Below are 19,090 nucleotides of genomic sequence, written 5' to 3' on the forward strand. Positions count from 1 at the left end.
TGAATTTAAACCGAGCCATTATCCATAATTTCTTCAAAGAAAGAAAATTAAATAACATCAATGCCTTTCAAATACTGAAATAGTTAAAACGGTGATCAAAATACAAAAAATGGAGAATGAAGAATCTCTGTATAAAAACATACACATTCTATATGATATTCAATACCATTATTATGTAACTATTGCCCTCATACACGACCAAACAGAAAACTCAAAAAGAGTAACAAAACAACAACAAAAGAAAAAATAGCACCCACCCAGTAACTAAGGGTAACCTGTTCTGTACCCTGTAAGGGCCAGAGGTAACTACTCATAGTATAAGATGAGAATTGGTCATATAATTAAGCTAGTATTTATTAGGGTTTATTATGTGCCTTAGTGTTCAATAAATAAACCTTTTCCAAAGGTAATCTGAGACTGATGCTGAAATTATACAGTGGTTCTGATTCTATGATGAACCTTCACAGCATTACGGCTCTGATTATGTTCAGTTTGTTTCAGTTTCATCCAAACTGAAAATAAAACAATGAAAACCATAAATTTGTCAGTCAGAGTTATTTTAACATCTGTAAGAGTGGACTTGGACTTCATGATGTTTGTGGGTCCCTTCCAACTCAGGACATTCTTTGATTCTATGAAACACTTAAAATAATTAAGTCGTTTCAACATAAATGACAGAATACAAAAGCAAAAAGTAACATGGCAGTATTCAAAATATTTCAGTGATATAGTAACTCCCATAAGCTAGTTGTCTGTCTAAATGTACGTGCACAGCAGAGTATTTGCAGAATTTAATTTTGACAATAGAAAAATACTGAAAATTGTAAGCAGGAGATAAAATCGGGATTGATCAAAGGTGCACCAAATGTCAACAGAATCCTTGCTGAATAAGCTTAATTTCTTTTATCAGTTCCCTTCGCCTTCATAAATGTTTTCCTGAAGTTATTTTTATTTGTGTAACACATTCCTAATACACTTTTACAGCAATGCAGGAATTACTAGCTCTTAAAATATATTTCTTTGCACAAAAAATAATGAGATTATTTAAAGCCTTTTTAAAAAAATAATGGAAGTACACTTTGCTAGTTAAATGCATCTTCTTGGAAATACTAACACAATTTTCAAGAATATCAGGACAGTAAACAGCACCTTCAATAAATTCTGCTATTTTTATACCTTCTAAATCAACTCATGCTACAAAATTGCCCTTCAAGATAACAAGACTCCTTCTCAGGATCATCTAATATAAGCAAACAAACAGAAGCATCCAAAGCTGTTCATCCAGTAGGGTAAAGCATCGGAAGGCGCAACATTTTGGTATTTCCCATCAAGTTATAATGATCACAAGGAGATGGCAGCATTGTTAAACTGTTACCATACTGACTTCTGCAGAGCAGTTTTACAGGTAAGTGGTAATTTCTGTCCTTCCATATTTACAGTCTGCTAAGTTCTCTGAGATACTTACTGATGAAACTCCATATAAATTGTTTTACAGTTTTAACATATTTCAATTTTGAGACAAACCATGATTTTATGAAATCTTAGTGTACAGAATTCAGTCTTTAATCAGTAGAGGCCCCTTATTTCCAATAAGGGCTTTATTACAAATGTCTTATTTTTAGCTCGCCAGCAAAACAGATAATCTCAGGAGCTAAATCCCAACCAGTAACAAAATCCTTTCTGACTAAACAGAGGCCACCTGAACTCAAAATTAAGTTGACATACGCATAAAGGAAACAACGCTATCAGGGCATCCACAGAAAATGTCACCATGAATAAACATACTTTGCAAAGCAGGCAAAGTAAGGATTTTTATCCTTTGCTTCGATGCCACAGACCGCAACAGTGCAGTACACAGACTCAAGTTTTGCTCTGCGCTTAATGGGGTGGCTGGCTCTGCAGCATCTCCTCAAGCCTACAACTTATGTTAATATAATGCTAAGAGCCCAAGCACAGAAAGTTGTTTTTCTGTTATCCAAACAATGACTGGGCCCACTATTAGTTTTTGAGCATTCAATTGAGCTTTAATTTATATACTGAGTAAGAGAAATTTGACATATCTTTCTTGTGCTCCACAAAATGAACAAAAGCTATACCACCGGTGCATTATGTGTAATTATAAAAGAGGTAAAATCAATTTAAAATGCAAATATTACAATCTGCTGGTAGAAAATTCTCTCAGGAAGAATCATTCTAAAAAACTAAACAAGAAATCCTTCCATTTTAAACTCACATACTAGCTTTACACAGTTCTATATACGAATTATATTTCACATAATTAAAGGTGTTAAAGAACTGGATATTCAACCTTTGTAATACTGTCAGCAGGAGGCTAGTTTGGGAATGTAATCATGGTAAGAAAAGAGGATTTTCACCCACCGTGCTATTTAAAAGAATTATCTGACCCACACATTGAACAGTGCAAGGCAGGGAAGCATAAAAAGGACCCAAACAGGAAAAAAGGAATAATGTATGCAATTCCCCGTTACTTAGAGCACATTCAAGATCAAATTGTTTTAAAAACCACTTCCATAAAAATTAAATCTAGATAAAAATGTTACAGAAGGCAGTATGTACTTAGTTATGTTCCCCATATCTTCCCCAATGGAGAAAATTAAAAAAAAATAAATGGAAAAAACATTTTCTCAGTAGATATAATGCTATCAAGTACCCTACTTCTTTATTAAAATAAATGCAGTTGCAGCTTATTGTTCAACTAATGAAGGAAAGCCAAAGTAAGTTCTGTGTAATTCTGAAGCAGTAACAGAGCATTAATAGAGCCATTATAGATAGTGCAAACTATCAAGAAAAGATTAAGTGAATTGCTACTTAAATGAAAGTGATGTTTTCTCCCCATGAAGCCAAAATTTAACCCTCAGGTAAAAAGTTAGAGCGATCTAAGATCCATTTTGCCTACTTACAAAAGGCAGATAGTGATATAATAAGGAATCGGTTACAGTAACAAGGAAACAATTTTTCTAAAAGATTTTGGTGCCTTACAAATAGTGATCATAGGCAGCAAAAAATGCAGTTAATTTCCCAATAGCTAACAAAGAGGAAGAAAAGGGACAGATGTACAGAAGGTATCATTGCAGACATAGAATCAGTATCCTGAAGCTCAGAGTCCTGTGAGCTGTAGAAGTCATAGCCACTACGAAACTGAAAAGTAATCTCATAGCTCTCCCACATCTCAATCTGCCCCCACACAAAACAGAAATGCACATACTGAATGGCAGCTTTTAAATACAAAGCTACACATCTTGTATTAAACACATGATGCTTTGTAAAATCCTGTCCAAGAAAGGCAATTTGTATAAAATATAGTCCTATTCTTCTCTTTGCAACTTGGCTATATACCATTTTAAAACCATATTTCCCTACACTCCCAATTACTCTGCAATTTTTTAAACAGTTAGCTACCAAGAAGAAAAGCAGTTTGCCTGTCACCAGGCACACTTTGTATTTCTGTACATAGCAAAGTTTAAAACATAAGGGGACAAAAATAATGTATTTTAAAAATATTTAATTTACCTCTGCTTCTACATCCACATTCTGTTTCAGAAGCAACTTCAAAATGTCAACATGGCCATTCTGACTAGCCGCTTGCATGGCTGTGTGTCCAGCACATTGTCCATTTACCTGGAAGCATATTAATACTTTGAGATCATCTGCAAGATACACACATGCATACCTATGAGACACTGGATACATCTAAGTGTCTTAGAAAACTTAAAGCAACAGCATATCACAGCACATGAAACTATCAGAATTATTTTTAGATAGCTGTCTTTTTGACATACATTAGGATCTCCTAAGTCTTCTCCATTTCATTTTTATAGCATTACCTAGATTGAAGGAAAGAAGCAACAACAGATTTACTTCAAACATCAAGACCTTAATGATAGCTGGATTAAATAATAAGTAAAAAACACCTTTGGGCTACTGTAAAGGCAAGATTTTGAGAACAGGTCTCAGAATGATGCCAGTTCTCTGTTCTCAGAATGACGACAACTCTCTCTCCCTCTCATCATCTTTTTCTGATTTATGTCAAGAACGGGATTCAATCTGAACAAAATACAATGCTTTGTATAATCTTGAGCTGCAGATTACCCCTCAGAAGTGATGGAGTTTAATCTATGTTGTAGTGAGAAAAGTATCTCGTGATTTCAAAATGTGTTCCCTGAAGGAAGTCCTATAATAATACTTAAACATTTTCTTTTAGATTTTCACTACTATGTGATTAATCAATTTGGTAAAAAGTGCCTGACAAAGCACATTAGGTGGTCTACTTCATGAACTAGAAAAGAAAAAAATAAAACAAAACCAACACACACAAAAACCACCCAAACCAATCCTCCTTCCTTTTATCTCAAAACAAAAGAAGTTGAAGACCCTTCGCTAATTGCAAGCATTTGACTCTCTGCCCTGACTCTGGAAGACATGCCTGAAGGCATTTTAATTCACAGCAGACAACATAACACAAGACTTGTTCAGTGAAAAAAGGTACTAAGCAGCATTTTCATATATTCCCCAGCACATTTCATAGAACAACAAATAGAAGAGACACTGGAACCAGTTGTATTACCTCTACGCAGACACACTACTGTCTGGCAACAGTTATCTAGGACAACTTAACTTCTTTTAGTATTACAGGTCCCCAGAACAAGCCCCCTCCAGAACTGAACACTCACATCCACATCTGGTCTCTTTAGCAGATCTTCCACTTTAGCAACATCTCCGTTGGCAGCAGCTTTAACCAATTCTTCATTAAGATCTCCAGATTCTTGGGTTTCAAATAGCTTCTTCAATAGCTGGGACAATCTCTCTACAATTATTAAACAAAGCACAGTTAAGTTTACAATTCTAGTCACACAAGAGCAGAAAAATAAGTGAAATTTGTTCCTAATGACATGTACATAGTAATGCACAAGCCACCATTAAATGGCAGCTTTAATTTACTATTCAGTTTCGAGGAAACATTGCACCCCGTTATCCTTTACATAGTAGAGACTGTCACATCACATATTTCAAAACAAAGTTGATTTAACCACAAATATGTTGTCTACTGTGAAATACAAAAGGGTGGGGGAAGAAGGTAAAAATTATGTTGATATACCAGGCTTTTTTAGTCTTCTAGCTTAACTTCACGTTAGACTAAAGAAAAATCTCCCACTGCAATTAGTTAGAGATTGTCTAATTAAGTTTAAGACAACACATTTAAGGGAAGAATACTATCCTGAGTAACTGCTGGCAACAAACCCCTCCCTTATGCTTGTTATCCCCCAACACCTTTTAAACAAGGAACAAATATGCTGCCTGCTACACCCAATGCCACACTCCTCATGCCTTAGAGCCTACTCCAGTCTAATGTCCTTTCTAATCACTTCAGTTTTAAATGCCTTAGAGCTGCACTGTTTTGAAGCCCTCCAAGCATGCACTATACCTGTACTGGAGCCCAACAGAAACACAAATTTGATTTGGAGTTTTTGCATCTTATCAAGAGAAGATCAAATAATATCTCCATACCCACTGCAAAATTATTCTTGTATCTCTCGGTGAAGTTAACACTGGATTAGCTGAACCCTGAGTCTGAGTTCTATTAACCTTACATACAAACGGGGTACCGGTACATAACAATTTTGTGATTAACACTACTACTCATCACATAGACATTACAGGTTATTCTTCAAACTTACCACCAGATGCATTACTTATAGCGGATCCTGCTGATGCCACCTTTGAGACAGCTGCTGGATTATACGTCCAAGATGTCCCACAGACCTCCACCTTTAAGTCGCTATCTGAATAGATCTGCTGGACGCGACCAACTTTACCCAAAGTCTGCATTAAAGAAAACATCAAATGTAAACAATACTAAAAACAAAATATTGAGAAATATGAAAGTTATAACAAAACACAGATTTTATGAAGACTGTTGTATAACAGTACAGTCGCTAATCCCTTCAAATAAGTTTCACAAGGCTAGGCAGATTACTATAGCTGAGCAAGTATTACCCTGCTTACTGAAGCACACTTTCTCCGACTTTGAAGAAAGTCACAACTGACTCCCATAAACTCCAGGTACCGTTAATAATCACAATCAGAAAAATCATATCAGCTGTATGATTCTGATAGTCCAAAAATACAACTACTTACAGGAAGCATTGCTTCAGCCCACTCTCCGTGGCCTCTTTGAAGAAGCTTGATTCGCTCCAAGTCATAGCATACTTGAACAAGGTCACCCACTTGAAATTGAGAGGTACCTCCTTCTGCACCTTGAGCAGCATCTCCACTTCGGACAACGTTGGCTTTGGTCAGAACAGCTGGATTAAACGTCCACCTAGACAACGAATCATTTAAAGCAGAGTTTGAACTTGGGAAGTGAAAGTATGCTTAAAATAATCTCCTTGTATGCCCAAAGGTCTCTACAATTTGATACTACGTCATATATGCTGCTAACCATTTTTTTGCCCATACACGTCTGCGGCTCTTTAGTTTAATACTGCCAGGTAATCCTCAGAGATGTATGTTTCTGAACAAAGAAGAAATATCCTCCCAGACAAATGGGAAGCAAGCTCACAACGTAACAGTCCTGAAACTAGCTACACGATTTGTTTATTTTTCAGGGCAAGAAGGAGAGAAGTCAGTCTGTTTGGAAAGGGAAAGGTTCAAATCATCTCACAAAGGATTGTACTGTAAGAGAACAACAAAGAAAGAACTCAGGATTTTGCCCCCTTCCCAAGTAAGAAGATGCAACATTCAGTTATAAAAATGTTCTCCATCAAATGCACGGCCTACCTGCACCTCAATTTTTAACTGAGCTATCCTCATTTGTACTGTAAGTTTTATTGATTCACAGACATTCAGCTGTTTTTATGCTGTATTACATTATAGTATCTGATATGGTGGTGTGTCCTTTGGTCTGGGGTTGACTTGTACTCAATTGTCTGATCTCGCTGAGAAGCAAAAGACAATCTCTATAAAGGACAAAGTCAAGAAAGAAACCACAAGGTACATTAGCTCCCCTGAATGGCTCTGCAGCCATTCAGAAGGAATGATACTTGCACCCCTTCAGCTCGCGTTAGCTGGGAAAATAGCTTAATGCAAAAGTAACACAAAAAAAACAATATCCAGAGGGAACACTTGAATGAATAAGGTGATACTGATGTTGACAGATGAGACTGCTGAGCAATCAGCTGCTGCATGAAGTTCAACCAGAGCAAGTGCTGGATTGTGCACCTGGGACAAGGCAACCCTGGCTGTACGTACCGACTAGGGGATGAGAAGCTGGAGAGCAGTCCTGCAGAAATGGATCTGGGGGGAGTTTGGTTGATGACAAGATGAATGTGAGCCCCCAGTGTGCCCTGGCAGCCAGCAGGGCCAACTATACCCTAGGGTGCATCAAGCACAGCAATGCTCTGAAGAAAAAGAGAGTTTATTTCCAGTGGAAGAAGGGAGGGGCAACTCAGGGAGAGGACTAGGAAGTTGTTAGCATATGCAGGGAAAAAATCAGAAAGGCATGAGCTCAACCTGGCCCCTGTGGTGAAAGAACAAAAAGATTTTTTTATTTTATTTATTTATTTAAAAAAAAAAAATAATACATTAACAGTAAGAGGAGGGCCAAGGAGAATCTCTTTACTGGGTGCGGTGGAGAACGTGACTACTATGGATTAAAAAAAAGGCTGAGATTCTCAATGTCTTCTTTATAAGTCTTTAACAGTCAGACCACTTATCCTTGGGGTACTCAGCCTCCTGACCTGGAAGTCTGGAACGGGGAGCAGAATTATCCTCCCGTGATGCAGGTCGAAACAGTAAGAGACCTGCCACTCCACCTGCACTGTCACAAGCCTATAGGGCCAGACTGGATCCACCCAAGTGTTGACAGAGCTGGCAGACATGATTGCTGAGCTGCTTTCCATCATCTATCAGTGGTCCTCATCAACCAGAGAGGTCCCAGGTGACTGGAGCCCTGCTAATGTGACACCTAGCAATAAGAAGGTTGTAAGGCGGATCCACTGTAAGGAGGATCTGGGGAACTACAGGCCTGTCAGCCTGACCTCGGTGCCAGGAAAGGTGATGGAACGGGTCATCTCAATGGCAAGTCCTGCTTGACCAACCTCATCTCCTTCTATGACTGGGTGACCTGCCTGGTAGATGAGGGAAAGGCTGTTGACGTAGTCTACCAAGACTTCAGCAAACCCTTTGACATGGTCTCTCACAGTATTCTCTTGGATAAGCTGGAAGCCCATGGCTTGGACAGGTACACTCTCTGCTGGGATAAAAACTGGCTGGAGAGCCAGGCCCAAAGAGTGGTGGTGAATGGAGTTGAATCTAGCTGACGTGAGTGGTATTCCTCACGGGTCAGTGCTGGGGCCCATCCTCTTTAATATCTTTATTGATGACTTGGATGAGGAAACTTGAGTGCACCCTCAGTAAGTTTGCAGATGACACCACGCTGGGGGGAAGTGTCAGTCTGCTGGAGAGTAGGAAGGCCCTGCAGAGGGACCTAGATGGGATGGGTCGGTCAATGGGCAGAGGTCAATGGGATGAGGTTCAACATGGCTAAGTGCTGGGTCCTGCACTTTGGTCACAACAACCCCATGCAGCACTAAAGGCTTGGGGCAGAGTGGCTGGAAAGCTGCAAAGAGGAAAAGGATCTGGGGGTGTTGTTTGATGCTCACCTGAACATGAGCCAGCAGTGTGCCTAGGTGGTTGAGATGGCCAACAGCATCCTGGCTTGTATCAGGAATAGTGCAGCCAGCAGGACTAGGGAGGTGATCGTCCCCCTGTACTCTGCTCTGGTGAGGCTGCACCTCAAGTACTGTGGTCAGCTTTTCAGCTTTGGGCCCCTCACTACAAGAAGGGCATAGAGGCCCTGGAACATGTCCAGAGAAGGGCTACGGAGCTGGTGAAGGGCCTGGAACACAAGTCCTGTGAGGAGCGGCTGAGGGAACTGGGGTGGTTTAGTCTGGAGAAGATGAGGCTCAGGGGAGACGTTATTGCTCTCCACAACTACCTGAAAGAAGCTGTGGGGAGCTGGGGGTCGGCCTTTTCTCACAGGTAACTAGCGAAGAGCTAGAGGGAATGGCCTCAAGTTGCATCAGGGGAGGTTCAGGTTGTAAGTTAGGAGAAATTTGTCCTCAGAAAAAACAGTCAGGCATTGGAACGGGTTGCCCAGGGAGGTGGTAGAGTCACCATTCCTGGAGGTGTTTAAGGAATGTTTGGATGTGGTACCTAGGGACATGATTTAGGGGGTATTGGTGGTTGTGGGATGGTTGGACTAGATGATCTTGGAGGTCTTTTCCCACCTTAAAGATTATATGATTAGATGAGATCCCCAGCTTAAAAAGTTCACCTCTTTACTCATTTTCCTGAAACCCCCAAATGCACTACTATTGCCATTCCCACTTAAAACCATGGGATACTTTGTAATAAAAAAAAAAAATACTGTATAAAACACTATCTTAGAAATAAGATACTCCACAGCTTTATTATTTTGGACTCAAACTATCACTAAGTGTGAGACAGAACAAAGATTTTTTCCCTAAAGCTTTAAATCTTTAACGATCTGAGAGCTGCGCTATTACTCAAGTCCTCGTTACACATTGCAAAAGCAATATAAAAATTCTCAGGGAAATCTTAATATACAGATAAGGAGAACAGAATGTTTCAGGCAGCAAGTGATCACAAGTGCACAAGGCAAAGGCATTTGTGAGCTCGATGATTAAGGCTATGTAACAAACCTGTTGCCACTTGGATATTGTACTACAATGTCATGATCCTCATCAATGCCACAAACTGTTCCAGTTGTTGTTAAGGTTTCAAACATGCCATCAGTCCATCCTCCATGACCATGCTGCAAAGACTGTACAATTTCCAAATCAAGGTCAATGTTTACAAGGTCACCGATTTGCAGCCCTCCAGGATTTCTGTTGCCGTTTTGCTCACCTGAAATGGAAGAAGAAAATGTTCACATGGCCACGTTAATTTTCCAAGCAATCTAAACAACACAAATTCATTTCTGACACAGAACTGATACCCACAAGACCTCTCCTTATCTAAGAAACTGGAGTGGCCAAGAGCTAAAAGGGAGGTGAACAGGTCAAAAAGAACCCTAAATCTCTGGGTGTGGAATTATCTATTTCTTGTTGAGTTTTCACGGCAAATAGAGAAAATGGTAAATGATAAATATTTGTGACAGGCTCCAGTATGACCTCTAACAGGGATGGTAACAGCCATGGTGCTAGACATCGAAACAACTAGCTCTTATAGTTCTGAAGCATCACATACAAAGTGCAATGTACCCACTCAGAGGCTGAAAGATAAGCAGAATGCCCACAGAAAGTGATTTTTTTTAAACTGGGTCACTTCCTGAATGTGGAGAAAACACTGGCAGAAGACTATCCAAAAATGACTACTGTTTAAAGTCCTTAACCTTGTAAGTGGGGATATTACTGCAAACAAAAGAAAAATACTGCACATTTTTGTGCAAAAACCTTCTCCAGACAACACTTGATTTCAAAAGACACTTCATAGCAAAAAGTCAAAAGCTGGGGGAAAACAGCATATATCCACATGCATCAAGCTGTGTTAACTGATGACAGAATGAACTTGGAGATCTGCTCACTGACAGAACAAGAGGATGGTATCTGGTACCGTCCACTGAACAGCAAGAGTGACAACTGCAGAACTCACGCAGACGGAGTTAAACAGCAACATCGCTGGCAAAGGAGAGGGTAAGCCTTTAATAACATTGCTGCCTCAGAAGGCAAAAAAGTGTTTTCCCTCTTCCAAGCAAGACACAATAATGGAGGAGGGGTCCTCACATGGCAGTAAGTAGAAACACATAGTTTTACGCACTGAGACAGTAACATTCTTTGGAGGGAAACCAACTTCAGGGACCGAAATCCACACCAGGTGTTGCAGCACTCAAAGTCTGTAGAGGACAGAATGGTTCAGACGAGTCTACAATGCTGCTTTAGAAGAAACTGGTGGGAAAGGAAACATGGCCATGAATGGATGGTCACGGTCAATGGACTTTGACTTCTATGACCACCCACATTGTCACAGTGACTTCTCTCCATCCTGGTCTTTGTTTAAAGGACCTATAGACAGAACGCTATTTTGAGTCTGCACTCTTTACCTTTGCAACAAAACCCTTATAACATGGAATCAGCCAATTCTGCAAAGTCAAAAAATATTTCTACAGAAAAGCTACTGATAAAGAACTCACTAGATAGAAAATTAATGATTTGAAGACAAACGTTCCAGAGACAACGATGATTAGACAGGGAAAAAAAGAGCAAAACCTGGGGTCCTGCATCCAGGTCTAGGGCTCCCAGCACTAGAAAGATGCAGACCTGTTAGAACAGGTCCAGAGAAAGGTCATGAAGTTGATCACAGGGCTGGAACACCTCTCCTATGAAGAAAGGCTGAGAGAGCTGGGGATGTTCAGCCAACAGAAGAGAAGGCTCCAGGGAGACCTTATTGCAGCTTTTCAATATTTAAAGGGGGCTTATAAAAAAGATGAAGAGTGACTTTTTGCTCAGGCAGACAATTGCAGGATAAGGGGGAGTGGTTTTAAACTTCAGGAGGGAAGATTCATATTAGATGTTAGGAGGAAATTCTTCACTCAGAGGGTGATGAGACACTGGCACAGGCTGCCCAGAGAAGCTGTGGATGCCCCATCCCTGGAGGTGTTCAAGGCCAGGTTAGATGAGACCGAGGGCAACCTGGTCTAGCGGGTAGCATCCCTGCCCATGGCAGGGGGGCTCAAACTACATCATCTTTAAGATCCCTTCCAACTCATCTATTCTACAATTCTATGAGGATTTACAGTCACCCTTCAATTAGTAGTAGACAGCTAGTGGATTACATCTTCACCTCTTCCTTGCCAGTCTAAACAAGCCCAGCTATTTCTCCTTGTAAATCATGTCCTCACACTCCCTTAACCACTTTGGCAAACCAACATCAGATGGAACCTCTAGAGTTTCTAAAAACCTTTTTTTTGAACTGAAGGTGTGGAGGGTGAAAGTGTCAACACAAACTGTACACAGCCTCATTACCATCGAGAAGAAACGGCCTCAAGTTGCGCCAGGGAGGTTTAGGTTGGATATTAGGAGAAATTTCTTTATTGAAAGGGTTGTGCGGCATTGGAATAGGCTGCCCAGGGAAGTGGTTGGGTCACATCCCTGGAGGTCTTCAAGAAATGTGTATATGTAGACTTAGTAGCATGGTTTAGTGGTGGACATGTTAGTACTAGGTTAAAGGTTGGTCTAGATGTTCTTAGAGGTCTTTTCCAACCTGAATGATTCTGTGATTCTAATATAGTCCACTATCCAGCTTGCTTTGTTTGCAATGATGGCATACTGCCATCACATTTGGTATTCACTGCAACACCCGTGTCTTCCTCAGCAAGGCTCCTCAGTTAGGAATGCAAAATTCCAAGTCTCTCCTGGTACAGAGAGTTATTTTAACCATTCCAAGCACTTCTGGTTGAAGTCCATGAGGTCTCCATTCACCAAATTCTTCACTTTCTCAAGATTTTTGTGAATAAAACTCTACTTCCCACTGCACGGCTCAGCCAATTTGCTGTCACCTGCAGATTTCCTGAAATGGATTTGCCTCATCATAAAGGTCACTGAGGAGGTACCGAACAAAATTAGCCTTGGTATTTTGTCCTGACTACATGCTATGCTATTTTAATTAGGCCCCTGCTGGACTATTATTTGTACTCTGCTCTAAATAACACAAAGCTTCAAAAATAATTTTCTAGCTTTAAGTGCAAGTACAGATTTAAATTCACAGCATGAACCTATCTGTGAACTATGTTTAGAATACAAATGAAAGGGACATATGTTCTATCAAAGAGTGAGATTGAGAAGATGGAGGATAACGTGGTTAGAATGATTAAATAAGTTCATTGTCATCCATTAAGAGCAACTTGATAAAGTGGAAGGGAAAGAATTTAAACACCCTCCTAACAACTTCAGTGATCAACATTCATGCACTCAAACAGTATCACCCCAAAATAAGGTACATGTAGAAAGCATAGGCCTGTATTTTTAAAGCATGAACCAAAATGAATACAGGGTATGCATAAGAACCTAGGTTTACCTGTGTGTAATAAAGAACCTATTTCTACTTTTACATTCCCACTTATGTCAGACTCAAGTACACAAGCAAGACATAGAGATCAGAACAGCTTGCATTTTTACTTCCAAACAATTTCTCTACGTAACAGTACATAGCTTTCTGGACATTATTGGTTTTTGTTTGTTTGTTTTAAAAGAAAGGCAAACCTTTACTGTTTTCACCTTTTTACCATTGCTGTCAAAAATAATGCAAAAATCAGAATTTTTCTGTAGTATCCTGTTTTGTGACAAGATGTTTCTCAAAGGAAATTACACATTAAGATAACAGAGAAATTTGTGACAAGTAATCCATAAACTTTATTCCAACTTGCCCGTATTTCAAAAAAGGAACATGTGGCAATTAGTTTTATTATATATTCCACACATATTTGTAGCCCAGCTAAGACAAGAGGAATATGTCACTGTAATAGCAGATATGGGAAACTGCAACCAGGTTTTCACAACATATACTAGTATTAACACAAAATAACAGGTTAAATTATATGTTCAAATGGGTTTGTTTATGGCTGAGTATATGCTACTTTGTTAAACATCTTTGAATATCTAAAGGTCTTAGAAGAATGCATAAATGTTTAGCTCCTTAGAAATACAGTGCACAACGTAGCTATTTATTACTCATTCAACATTTAACAGCTCCCTTGCCATCAATTTAGCACACTGATACCAAATAACATTGAGGAAAGAGTTACAGTTTATTATTAATACACAGAAATGCTACCATTTACAGTTCACTATGAGGTAGAGTCATTTTTGATTACAGATGAAAAGAGAAACACACACTACATATAATTAACATGGATCAAAACAAATTTACACTCTCTTCAACTCACCTAACACAGGACAATGGTCCCTGTAGAAAGAGCCTCCTTTTGCATCTTGGACACATTTCAGGTCAGACTAGGGAGAGAGATTAAGGCAACTTTAGTCCTCACTGAGTCTCCAGGTTAACATAAATCAGTGAAACTAGAATTGAAATACACTCAATTAAGGAAAAATGAAAATTACGCGTACAGAAAACATACTCCATGAAAGTCAATGATACTTTTGAGGCTGTCAGCCTTGGCATTCTCAAGATTTGAGTAACACTTACCAATACAAAAAGGCTATATAGGATAACAAATTTTTAACCCAAAACGGTATTAAAGTAACCCATCTCCTTGGCATTGTTATATATATATATATATATATATATATATATATATAAAAGCATATGAATACAAGCAAATAAAGAAAGTAGTAACTGCAGACAGTGCTTGAAGCCACAGCCTTTCCTGTACAGTATTATTTCAGGCTTGCCAGTACTGTCCCCTCTTCCCAAACATTTTTCTGGCATATATATTTTTAAAAATTTAGAGAATAAAACCTAGGACCGGAATTCTAAAAACTGAGCATTTCCTATTAAAAATATACAGAATACAAAGACACGTGTTTGAATTAAGCTGAACTAAATGTGATCATTTAAAGACAGAAGTTCAAAAGCATATGCCTTCAGAAAGATCATTTTATTATGTGAGGGACAGAAGTTTCAAGTGTGATAACCAGCTCCTATTCATAAAGCCAGGGGAGCTCCTGTAACGCTCCCTTCCTCTAGGTCTTTCTCTGCATAACCCTTTAAGCCAAACGGCTACCATCTGGCATTGCTCCTTACTGGGAACAATCCTCACTAAACAAAGGGCATTTTGTGTGCATGATGAGCTGGGAAGGAGATTGGAAACTGTCCGTAAATGTGTCAGAATATTCTAAGGGGATGGGGGAAGAAATAAAGAAGACAGGCAGCTGTGATCAAATCAACCTAAACTAAGCAAATGTTTTTTATAAATAATTATTTTTTCCACACCTAGGATTTACTGACAGACTGTACTTCTGTAAAAGGATTAAAATAACTCCTGTGTCTTCCAAGTCACTGAGGGAGACACTGATGACCACCAGGTTCCCCTCAGTGACCCGGGCCTACGAAGAACGCACCATCACTTTCTGAAAAAACAACAGCCCGGTTGAAATAATGAGATATAGCTGCTCTCCAAAGTAGGAGAAAGGAGGAGTCGGCTGGGCAGAGAACAGCCGGCCTGCAACAGCGTGCTGCCACCCGGTGGGCAGGACCTGGCTTCAAGTCGGCCGGGGACAAAAGGGCCGCGCTGACCGCCCCAGATGGAGGGCTGGCGGACACCCACAGACCCATTCCGGGCCTGGAAGCACTCGGTCCCATCCCCTGAACACAGCCTCCCGGGCCAGACGACAATCACAGGCGCCATGAGGAGCACAGGGACAAGAGCTGTATTTTGCTTTCTTCACAGCATCAACCACAGAGCACAGGAGAGTCCTAAGCAGTCCTCCTTTCAGCCAGGCGACGCTCAGGTGCATTACAGCAAGCATATACTTACAGAGCAACAATGTCTAAAAAGCTAACTGCAGAAATAAAATATTCAGTAAAAGGCTAATTACTATCTTGTGGCAGAAATTCTCAGGAAGCGGGTTAGGATACCTTGATCTTTACAGAGTAACACAAAAACCTACAAATCTGCTCTCTTACTACACAGCCTGCACCATGCCCTACGCAGGTTATTTCTGGAGTATAATGATATACTTGGGTGTAAAACTAAGCTGTAGCACGATGTTCAGCACCAGCTTTACACTCATCTTCCTTCCAGCAACATGGTGGAGTCAATGTTACATTACTACAGGGGAAAAGAATGTGATCTATTACAGAAAAGCAAAGTAACGCATTCATTTTTAACACATATGTCTTCACCAAAAAATTGAAAAGGACTCAAAATGCACAGAAATGAGGCACTGACAGAGATTAAGGCAGTAAAACTCACATATACTGTATTTACAAAGAGTTCCTTTGACAACTTTGTAAACAACACTACTAGCAAAAGTAACATCAACATAATACAGGCCTTAACAATGAAACAACATAACCAACATTGAAAAAGACACACAGGAGTTTTATGACAGGAAACTGTTCTTATTTGTACTTCAGTACCATGAAAACTGATTGAGCAACTAGAATTCGACTTGTAGCAAACCAGATACTAGTTTTATCAGAAATGGAAAACATGAAAACATGCTTTCTTCTGCCCAAGTCATTTAATTCAAAAATCAGGGGTGGTACTGTGGCATCCTCCTCTAGGGACCTCATGGTGTAAGAGCCCCTAGTAAGGAAGGGGCACATGAAGCCCGTCCACAGCGAGCTGACAGCACATCACCTCATCACCTAGCTTTGCTCCTCACTTGGAAAGCGCTGCTGTACTGTCCTTCAGAGAGCTCCACTGGGATTTTTAGAAGAGCCTGAGTCTTGTAGGTGGGCTGAAATGGCAGATCGTTTGGAGATTAGGTGTACAAGTGCAAAGGGGAATGTACCAAAAACCAAGAGAATTTGAAATGCAGGATTTAGACTCACTGCGCGCAGAAACAGAAGTAACAGCTATGAGTGAGGTATAAATACCTCATGGAGACAAATACACAAAGATTAAAACTAAATATAAGCTTTCATACATTAACTGGATGTAGAAATCAGTCAGTGAACCCAGAAGATTATTCTTTTCTGATAACAGAAACAGAAAAACAAGCAATAGGTATTTTGTGGAATTTATGTATACTTAGAGAAGAGATGGGAACCCCAGTTAAGCAGAAAATCATTAAGATGAAAACTCACTGGGTAATGACAGTTTCTGCCTACAGCTATCTTCATTCTTTTACCATCTACCTACTGGCTTTACTGAAAAACTCTTTGCTTTTCAGCAGTATGTGACTGGATTACATCAAGATCATGATCTTCTCAGCCAAATGGGAAATACAGAAAATGTAACAGCTGTCTTTGACTTACTATCCAATTATACCAATGAAAACCCAGCCATTTCATCATCATAAAAACTTCAAGGAATAAAAAAGTGTATTACAGCAATGTCAGCAGATGGTGTAAATAGGGCCATCATCTCTGACCTTGAAGAGTAAAACAGTGCTGAAGGAGCAGCTGCCTATTGGAATAGCTGAGTTATTCCAATCAACACAAAAGGCCAGCCACCCAAACCAGGGAGTTTGCAGATCTAATAAGGAGACCAGGTGTGCTAAGAAAAAGAGAAGAATGTTTGTGAAATAGCACCTACATCAGCAGTAAATACCAGGACAGAAATTAATACTGATCTGACAGTTAAACCAGCCAGAACCATGCCACAGCTGCAGGTGTTTGAGGTAGGAGGGAACAAACACACCCTTTAAAGGTCATTTTAAGCCTCAAAACTGAGAAATGCTTTCGGCAAGGAAACATGCCCTTGCAGGGCAAATGTGGAAAGCCAGGACATGCAGCTTTGTCACTGGATTGCAGCAATGAGGGACTGGACAAATCCAGAAGTTCTAGCTAAAAGTTTTAAGAAATGCACTATTTCAAATTAAATGAACTGTAATCATGAATGCAATGAAATCATGAATGCAATGAAAGCAATAAAAGGAGAAATTTGATTAGAGAAATAACTGAAATGATAAAGAGGTAAAAACAAGAGGTAAAGTTGTGTAAAAACAACAGCAACAGCTTCTTACAAAGGAAATCAGAACGCGGTCAAATCCTGACTGAATGGTTTACAACCTGGCTATTGATTATAGGTACTTATAAAAACTTTCCACATGTAGCTTTTCTTTGTTTCTAAAGAGGATCATTTTAAATTCACAACTGTCTTCCTTGGAGGTTTATATGGTAAATAAAAAAATGCAAAATACATTTCTGTTTAAGGAAAGTATGTTTCTAAGCAACTCACTTATGGAGAGATTAAAAATTTGGCTTGGTTGAGACTACAGGAGAATGAACAGAAATAAAGCCATGTGAAGAAAAGCAAAACAAAGTCGGCTGACAAATGCAAATAAATATACAAGGTATATACATATACATAAACATCTCACTCCTCTCAATTTAAAAACAACTACCACTACTTTCTAAATGATACCAAAGTCACAGCTAGCCAATAAAGAAAATGAAGCCATTGTATTAGTAATCGGAATCAACAACTCTATGCTTCCAGCAACGTTCCAGATAAATTTGTGGATTAAAATAAAATTGCCTCTTTGACCAATTCCACAGCTTCTTGTGAACTGGATTCTTGGATTCTTCCTGCACTCCTGATTTTTGAGGTATAGGAGACAAGGTAACAGACTGGAGACTTGACTTACATTCTGTATTATAACTGCAGCAGAAAGAGTATTTCTACGTATTTTATAACTCTCACCTGCACTGCCTTACATGACAAGAGATCTGCCTTGTTATTAATTTAAAAATGTGTGCTAATAAACCACTCTTAAAACCCTCTAGAGTAATTTAAAGGGCTATTCTTTAAACGTAACCCAATAAATATCGGGTAATAGAAATTGGGTATCAACCAGGATCAGAAATGAAGTTTAAAAATAACATCAAAAACGTAAGGGCCAGGAATCTTAGTAGCTTCTCTCATACACTCAACTATTCAGACTTTTGTGGGGAAAAACAAGTACACAAACACAGATGGCTTACAGATTACTGTGACAATGATGGATGATAACTACAGTTACTTCTTTCACAGGCTACACAGATGAAAAGAAGATCCTCCACAATGAGAAACAAGAGAAGGAGGTTAATCACAGCAAAAAAGGCAAGTGATATAAAGCAAAGAAATTTAATAGCACAGAAATAATTCCTAAATACTGAAACAGATTTCGAACATTCCTGCTAGAGGAAACATTTTCTTCAGTTTTTATAGCAAAATAATTCTAACAGTAAGTAGTAGAATTACAATGCTTATTGAAAACCAATGGATGTTACATCCTCATGTGTTTGATTCGAAGAAATTAAAACTCTAAATCCAAAAAGCTAATTCACAATCTTCTCATTCAATTCTCTAATTTGCAATAAAAAGATGACACTGTAAGAAAAGGCTGCATTCACACATTCTTCAAGTAGATAACACGGA

At 39.2% G+C, this 19,090-nt stretch overlaps 1 protein-coding gene across 3 annotated transcripts in view; it reads right to left on the reverse strand.

Annotated features, from left to right (window-relative positions):
• Positions 1–19,090, reverse strand: part of MIB1 (mindbomb E3 ubiquitin protein ligase 1) — a 76,124-nt gene that overhangs the window by 40,191 nt on the left and 16,843 nt on the right. For all 3 annotated transcript variants that reach the window (XM_035316573.1, XM_035316572.1, XM_035316571.1), the window contains exons 5-10: positions 13,985–14,051; positions 9,744–9,948; positions 6,157–6,340; positions 5,697–5,841; positions 4,692–4,825; positions 3,532–3,639 (exon numbers count right to left, since the gene is read on the reverse strand). In XM_035316573.1, the coding sequence (XP_035172464.1) occupies positions 3,532–3,639; positions 4,692–4,825; positions 5,697–5,841; positions 6,157–6,340; positions 9,744–9,948; positions 13,985–14,051 (843 nt within the window). The remainder of the gene's footprint in view (positions 1–3,531; positions 3,640–4,691; positions 4,826–5,696; positions 5,842–6,156; positions 6,341–9,743; positions 9,949–13,984; positions 14,052–19,090) is intronic.

This window comes from Oxyura jamaicensis, chromosome 2, assembly GCF_011077185.1.
Source record: "Oxyura jamaicensis isolate SHBP4307 breed ruddy duck chromosome 2, BPBGC_Ojam_1.0, whole genome shotgun sequence".
Taxonomy (NCBI): domain Eukaryota; kingdom Metazoa; phylum Chordata; class Aves; order Anseriformes; family Anatidae; genus Oxyura; species Oxyura jamaicensis.